This window comes from Musa acuminata, chromosome BXJ3-3 (genome assembly GCF_036884655.1).
Source record: "Musa acuminata AAA Group cultivar baxijiao chromosome BXJ3-3, Cavendish_Baxijiao_AAA, whole genome shotgun sequence".
NCBI lineage: Eukaryota > Viridiplantae > Streptophyta > Magnoliopsida > Zingiberales > Musaceae > Musa > Musa acuminata.
In genome coordinates, this window is record NC_088351.1 from 6,098,947 (window position 1) to 6,107,559 (window position 8,613).

Genomic DNA, 8,613 nt, shown 5'->3' on the forward strand with positions numbered 1-8,613 from the left:
GGTGATTACAGTCGATCGAGATGGACCATGACCCGACCAAAGTCAAACAGCGAACCGAAGGACCGGTCAACGGTGGGGGAAATCGCACCGGGACCCGTTGACCGACGACCCGACGTTAGATTCGGCAAGTGGGCCCACCGTTTCGAACCCATTTTTGGGACGGTGAGTAGGGGACGAGTTGAGTGAATCCCACTCCGCGTCGAACCCACTGCCTACGCACTTGGGGATCACACGCGATGGATGGCAGCGCGAACTAACCCAAAACCGTGTTACCGTCGAGACAGAGGACAGAAATGTTCGCAATATCGTTTATGACGGCAGCGGTGGGGGATCCCTGGCACAGCCGACACAGGTAGCTGCACCGCACGAGGAGCCAGCGAACGTCGTCGGGCCCGGCGCGAACGCGGTGGGGGCAACTCTCTCCCCGATCCCTGCCACAGCCGACACAAGTAGCTGCACCGCACCAGGAGCCAGCGAATGTTGTGGGGCCCGGCGCGACCATAGCGCGGCCCCCGCTGAGATCGCTGTTCGCCACCTACTTCTCTCTTCGCTCGGAAAGGATCCGACGGCTGCTTCGGCTCCGTAGAGCTATTCTGAATCGTCGGATCTATTTTTATCCGCATCTGAGAAATGAGATAAGTAAATAATAAGCACCGGTTGAGAAGCGCGTAGCTTCGAAGCGCCATTCATCTATAAATTGTGACGTCGGGCGAAGGGAAGACGCCGTCAAAGGGGTCTTCTTGATCCAGCGAGGTCAGGTATCAGCTCCGGAATTACCGGTATGACGCTCTTTCTTCTCTAGATTCTTAATGGTTTCTTTGTGAACTCGATGCTGTTCTTCGATTTATAGGTCGGAATGGGGGCTTTTAACTTGTCGTTGAGGTTGTTCCTCTGCTTCATGAATATCCGGATCTGATGGCTTTAGATCTACTCGCATGTTGTGCAAATGCTGTGTTTTTGTTTGCTTGATCCGTGTTGTTCTTCCTCGTGAGTGGCTAGATCTGGCCATTGTCCTAAATAAGATAGCCTGCAACCAGATTTCTTGTCCTTGCATCGTTGCTTGAGGCCAGATTTGGTATATTATTTGGCCAATCACCGATGATTGTACTTTTGACTGCCTGGATCTGAGAGTTCCGGCGAGAAAGCTTAACAGCTTAAGTGAATCGATCGCCCATTTTGATTTCGTTGATGATGATTAGATCTAGATAGATTGTGCCTTGTTCTTCTGTGGCCTCGGTGACTAGGGTTACAATTGAGAAGAAGATTTCTTTTTATGGAAAGGGGTAAGATTGCTATGTTAGGAGCTTCATGCACTGAATCACTCTTATTATTAGATCCAGTTACTATCATATGCCATTTGATGTTGCTAGTGTCTGGTTTCTGCTGCGTCTCTGTTATGGCACACTCTCGATCCTGTGTCATATAGTATACCTCACTTTTACTTCGGTGTAATTTCTGGTTCTCGATGCTGCTTAATGTCAAATTATGCCTCACTCATACTTCTCCTAACTCTGTTTTAAGATCCTCGAGTGTTGATTTGCTTCCTGTGGTGGCTTGCGTTGCCGGGGATCTTATCCACATTAAAGTGATCCACTTTGCTATCGCGTTGTTGGATTCTGATTCTTGATTAGATAGATTCTTTTGATATTCCCTCTGTTCCTTGGATTCTGATTCTTGGGCAAGTAGATTCTCTTGACAATCCATGCGCATTACTTTGTCGATGCTGACGAGTTCCTTGTCGGAATCAGATTGCCTCTTTGCTGCCTTTCTCTACAGAACATTCTACTTGGACATAGGAAGATGTAGAATTTTATTGGGATCAGATGTATCAACTGCTCAATCATTTAGAGTTGCTTATTTTTGTGTTTATTCTGCAGCTTCGACGCCATGGCTACCGACGAAACCTTCCTTTTCACCTCCGAGTCTGTGAACGAGGGACACCCTGACAAGCTCTGCGATCAGATCTCCGACGCTGTTCTCGATGCTTGCTTGGAGCAAGACCCCGACAGCAAGGTCGCCTGCGAGACCTGCACCAAGACCAACATGGTCATGGTGTTCGGGGAGATCACCACCAAGGCCAATGTCGACTACGAGAAGATCGTCCGCGACACGTGCCGCGCCATCGGGTTCGTGTCCGACGAGGTCGGCCTGGATGCCGACCGCTGCAAGGTGCTCGTCAACATCGAGCAGCAGTCCCCTGACATCGCCCAGGGCGTGCACGGCCACTTCACCAAGCGCCCCGAGGAGATCGGTGCGGGCGACCAGGGTCACATGTTTGGGTACGCCACCGACGAGACTCCGGAGCTCATGCCCCTCAGCCACGTCCTCGCCACCAAGCTCGGCGCGCGCCTCACCGAGGTGCGCAAGAACGGCACCTGCTCCTGGCTGAGGCCCGACGGGAAGACCCAGGTGACGGTGGAGTACCGCAACGACCACGGCGCCATGGTGCCCATCCGCGTCCACACCATCCTCATCTCCACCCAGCACGATGAGACCGTGACCAACGACGAGATCGCCGCCGACCTCAAGGAGCACGTCATCAAGCCCGTCGTCCCCGAGCAGTACCTCGACGAGAAGACCATCTTCCACCTCAACCCCTCGGGCCGGTTCGTCATCGGCGGCCCCCACGGCGACGCCGGGCTCACCGGCCGCAAGATCATCATCGACACCTACGGCGGCTGGGGCGCGCACGGCGGTGGCGCCTTCTCCGGCAAGGATCCCACCAAGGTGGACCGCAGCGGCGCCTACATCGTGAGGCAGGCGGCAAAGAGCATCGTCGCCAGTGGGCTCGCCCGCCGCTGCATCGTGCAGGTCTCGTACGCCATCGGCGTGCCGGAGCCGCTCTCGGTGTTCGTGGACACCTACGGTACCGGCAAGATCCCGGACAAGGAGATCCTGAGCATTGTGAAGGAGAACTTCGACTTCAGGCCTGGGATGATCACCATCAACCTGGACCTGAAGAGGGGAGGCAGTGGCAGGTTCCTGAAGACTGCGGCCTACGGGCACTTTGGGAGGGACGACCCCGACTTCACTTGGGAGGTGGTGAAGCCCCTCAAGTGGGAGAAGCCCGCCGCCTAGAACTCAGCTCGGCCTCCCTTACTGCTACCCTCTGCTGCTTTGCCCCTTCTCTTTTGTCTTCGTTCCTGAGAATAAAAGAAATGACGTCTGGTTTGATTTCCATGAATTGATTAGAACAGAAGCGAAACGAACAGCTTATTGCTTGTTCTCTACGTTGTAGTCATCCTTGTTAATTTTCCCAAGAAATTTAAGTATTTTTTATTATAATTGATAAAAGTTTATAATTTTATTGACCTATTTCTTGAAGGCACAAGTTTTTAGAATCGTTAGTTATCCCATCTATTATAAGTTTTATGAGTTGTATTTGCTCTTGATATGCTTTTCCTTTTCTGTATTTGGCTATTTGGCTTGTATTTGAGTCAGTGTTCATGAGTATATTGAGTTCTCATTTAACTTGTAATATAATTAAAATAATATTAAAAAAAAAAAGCATGGCTCCTACGTAAGATAAACATAGACAAATCGAAATGAAAGGCAATACAAATCGAAATGCAAGACAATAAATAATGATGCTAGCTAGTAAAAAGTTTGATAGATCTTTCAAGAATTTGGGTTTGAATATGATTTCATTAATTATTCTTGAAAAAAAAGTCAACGACAGTCTTACCTCCATCATTTTTTTATTATATTGAAATAATATCGTCCATTGATGCAAGACTCCAGTAAACTGAGGTTGATATGCTTGAACCAGTACACATACTTGTTAGATCCAATTGCATTTAACTTATGTGAGCATAAAAATTAAGATTATGTTCTTATGATGTAAAATATTTTAATATTAGAAATTAAAATAAAATAATAATAATTTAAATATATGATATGTACTTTTTCAATGTCATTCAGAAAGTCTTTATCTAATCTATAAACGCATCATCATTGGTCTTTATCTAATTTATAAACGCATGGATTTGAAAGTCATAATAATATTGATACGAAAGAACAGTTAAACTCGTATTTCTCTTTTTACCTATTATGACCGTTATAAATAATAAATTAGGAACAAAAGGGAGAAAGAATCGTTATAGTGAAACTTAAGTTCTTAATTAACATTAATTATTTCTGAATATTTTTTCTAATCATCAAATGATTTATATTATAATACATAGAATTACTATAATATTTACTATTCTTAAAGAAGAAAATTATTACGATATATCATAATGTATTTTCAATGACTTGACAGTCTGATTACACCAAGTTGCTCTAATATACACAGTACTCCAACTCTCAAATTGATATTTGTTCTAGCATGAGCTTGAGTAGACTTTCAACTTCGACGTATATAATGAATATATTTTTATCTTATCTTTCTAAATTATTTTAAAAATATTTATTTTGATTAATTTTTTTTTACTTTTATCATTTGTTGAAGAAAATTGTAAACTAAATCTCTCTAAAACTTAATCAATATTCATTTGCTAAAATATTTGCTTTTGTCATTTAACTTCGGTGAATTAATTAAGTTTGATCTCAAAGTCTTGAGATAAAATTTGATAGTCGTCAGAATTAGTGGCTTCTAGGCATATCATAAGATCAACTTCTATAGATGATAATATAATAATACATTTATTTTATATTTTTTTTATAAATTACTCCTCTAACTAATATAAATATAAAACATAAAGTTGACTTCCACCTATTAAGATAATTTATAGAACCAACATAAAAAAAATACCATCATTTCAAGCTAATTAAATTTTATATATTTGATTATATAATATTTGTCTCTTCCCGATATCCTATTATTTTCTTTATAGCCTTTTAGTTTTTTATTATTAGATAGTAGATACCAGTATTCTAACTACAAAATTGATATCTTTAGTATAGACTTAGTATGTAATAGACTTTCAACTGTACATACATAATCAATATTTTTTTATCTGATTCTTTTTCAAGTTACTTTAAAAACACATATTTTGATTTAATTTTTTATTTTTATCATCCGCTAAGTAAAGTTGTATACTAAATCTCTCGAAAACTCAATCGATATGTCCTTTCTGATATAATCATAGTAATTCTTTAGATCTATTCTTGAATATTTCTATTAGGAAACATTGGGCAGTATCATATGCTCAACGGAAGAATATAAAACAAAAATATTAGATTTCTCACAAAAAAATTGTTCTCGTCATCGTGCGAAGATTGGTGTGTGAAAAATTCGCAAAATCGAAAACTGCCCGTATATAAAAAATATGTTACCTAGAGAGATCGTATATCCTTGAAAACTTTCATATCTATAAAAAAAGGATGAAAGAGGTCAACTTACTAGTTATATGTGCCTTATAAGCCAATCACGTGAGTGATAACACGTGTCACATGACACACTCTCTTTTTGCTTATTATTATTATATTTTTAAGGCACATATGACTAGTGATATTCATGGATATTATTATTATTATTATATTATTATATTATTATTATTATTATATATATATATATATATATATATATATATATATATATATATATATATATATATATATATATATATATAGTGATATTCATGTATATATGTAATGGAAATCGGATTGTGATGAGATCACGATAATGAGACCGATTGACCTTTAAACATAAACCATAAATAATCTCAGTTATCGATTACTCGAGAGGGACATTGAGATAACCATATAGATTGACGTATTGTATACTCGTCCATATAATGGAGGCGACTGGTCTTATAGCTACTCGTGTGGGGATATTATGGATACAATGCATGTGCTCATTGGATAATAAGTTCACTGATTGATCCGCTCACGGAATGTTGGATTGTTGATGATACCTTATTGTTAAACAGTGATTTCATCATTCCAGTGGTATATCTGGTCCTTAGACTTATGATACCAAGGATGTCTTATGTGAGTACTCAACTCTTTGATACCAGACGTATAGGTTTGGAAGTTCCAGATCTAACACAACGAATCATTGGGACTTGCAGCCAACCTTACGATGGCTAATGAGTGTTGATAGAGGATATCTCATGTGATGAGAGGAATATCTCATGTGTTCTTGCTCGGATAAATCCCTAGCCAGTATCATTTAGATTGAGTTCTCCGGAAGAATCTGATTAAAGCGAGGACAAATAGGTCCAATGGATTGGATTCCCCTATATCGTATAGGGATTGCGGCGTAATGGCCTAATACATTTGAAATCGATGAGTCAAGTGAATTATTATAGAGATAATAATTCATTAAGCCAAAAGGAGTTCTGACAAGTATGACTTTGACCAACTCGATATTGGGCCTAGAGGATCACACATATATGGTAGGCATTGCGACGGGTAGAGGTTCATATGAGATATCCGTAGGAGCCCCTATCTCATTAGATATCTAATAAACCTTTGAATTATTGGATCTTATGGATGAAATCTAATAAGAGCCAATGAGAGATTATTAGATATATGTTCACTAATCTAAGAGGCTTGGGCAGTTGGATAGAGATCCAATACCCATGAAGATCCAATACCCAATATGACAAAATCTATTATGATTACGTTGACAAAGGACCTCTATAAATAGGAGGGAATCAATGGGTCAAAGGCTAAGCCTTTTTGGCTGTCACCTCCTAGTCTCCTCCACCATTCTTCTTCTCGGCTAACAAATATGAAGATTTGGGTAACGATTTGAGGAGCATCTTCACAGCCTCTACCATATAGATCATCACTAAATAGGACAATTGACCTCGTTCATCCTTTTTCAAAGATCTGCTAGATTTTAGGGATATAAGATCTCCTTAAGTAACACAACTATCTTATACGTGGATTTTAGTTTCACATATTTTTTGCACATCAATCTTCGCATGACGCTCTTCAAATCGCTACATGATCTTCCTTTCCACGTGCATCACGTGATCAAGAAGGGGCTGGCCCTTCTTGTTGTCCACATGCCCCAAATTAGGGCTATCGATGGAGGGGAAAGAGAATAGGAGGTGACAGCCAAAAAGAGTCTAGCATATGCCCATCTGGTTCTCTCCTATTTATAGAGGTTTCTGTCACCTTAACCCTAATAGATCCTACTCTATTGGGTACTAGATTTTTATTCAACTATCCAAGCTTTTTTGATTAGTGGATCTCTACCCAATAATCTCTCATTGGTTTTTATAAAATCTTATCCATAAGATCCAGGAGCTTACTAAATATCCAATAAGATAAGGGCTTCAACAGATATCTTATATCTAAATCTCTACTCGTTGTAACACCTATCATATGTGTATGACCTTCTAGGCTCAATATCGAGCTGGTTGTGATCATATTTATCAAAACTCCTTTTGCTCAATAAATTATTATATTCATAATAATTCATTTGATTCGTCGACTACCGACATATTAGCCACTACGTCATACTTCCCAAATGATATAAGGGAATCCAATTAAGTGGACCTATCTGTCATCATTTATTATGTATCTATAGTCCCTTATTCATCTAATATCTCAGAGATCGTATACCGTGCATGGTGCTATAAAACTCATACGAAATCTACTCAAGTTTCACTATAATCAAATTCTTTCGGATAACTCTTTTTTTCCCAATTTGAATGACATTGGCTAGGGTTTTGCTTGAGCAAGAAAATATATGATATTTCTCTTATGACACCGAGAGATGATGATCCCCTATCGATACTTAATTGACCTGGTAAGGTTGGCTACTACTCATGATGATCGATTATGCTATAACTGAAATCTTCAAACCTACAAGTCTGGTATCAAAGAATAGAATACCCATACATACATGACATCTTTGGTGTCTTAAGTCTAAGGACTAGACATATAACACGGATTATGGAATCATTATTTGACAATGAGGTATCATTAATTATTCAACATTCCGTGAGCGGATCAATCAGTAAACTCATTCTCAATGAGCACTTGCAATATATTCCTAGTGTCCCCATACGAGTAGCTATGAAACTAGTTGCCTCTATCATATAAATATATATACAATACACCAGACTGTGCGATTATCTCGATGTTCCTCTCGAGTAATCTATAACCAGAATTGTTAGGGTTTGTGTTTTGAGATAAATCAGTCTTATTATTGTGATCTCATTATGGTCCGATTCCATTGCACAGATCCAAGATCATAATATATTTTATATGTAACATAAAGTAAAAAAAATCAATAATAATAATAAATAAAAAGATTACACGTGTCACACGTGCTATCACTCACATGATTAACTTCCATAACACTTATTTATAAGTAGTAATTTCAATGTCAATAATATAAGATAATTCATTCATATCAATCATCCTAAAATTTTAATTTTTTTTAAATTTAATATATTAAACTAATATTACTATTGATAAATAAAATATTATCTACGTATAGATCAATAATAATTAGCTCCCACTCACGTATAAACATTGATCAATAATAATTTCTTTATATTTATCGATAATCATAAAATCTAATTATATTTATAATATATCTTATCTAGATCATATAACCTAAACCTTCAAATATATTATCTAGATTGGAACACCAAACTTTTCTATTTCTGTCCCACGAGAATAAAACAAATAGAAAACTTCAGGTTG

General features: G+C 39.0%; 1 protein-coding gene across 1 annotated transcript; it reads left to right on the plus strand.

Moving 5' to 3' along the window:
• Nucleotides 1-622: 622 nt before the first annotated feature.
• LOC103977675 (S-adenosylmethionine synthase) lies at nucleotides 623-3,302 on the plus strand. Its single transcript, XM_009393254.3, has 2 exons — nucleotides 623-779; nucleotides 1,878-3,302. The coding sequence occupies exon 2, from the start codon at nucleotides 1,888-1,890 to the stop codon at nucleotides 3,076-3,078; it is 1,191 nt and encodes a 396-aa protein (XP_009391529.2). The 5' UTR covers nucleotides 623-779; nucleotides 1,878-1,887; the 3' UTR covers nucleotides 3,079-3,302.
• Nucleotides 3,303-8,613: the final 5,311 nt, after the last annotated feature.

What these genes read in the sequence shown, in the direction of transcription:
- LOC103977675 (XM_009393254.3), top strand. Translation starts at nt 1,888, where the DNA reads ATGGCTACCGACGAAACCTTCCTTTTCACCTCCGAGTCTGTGAACGAG.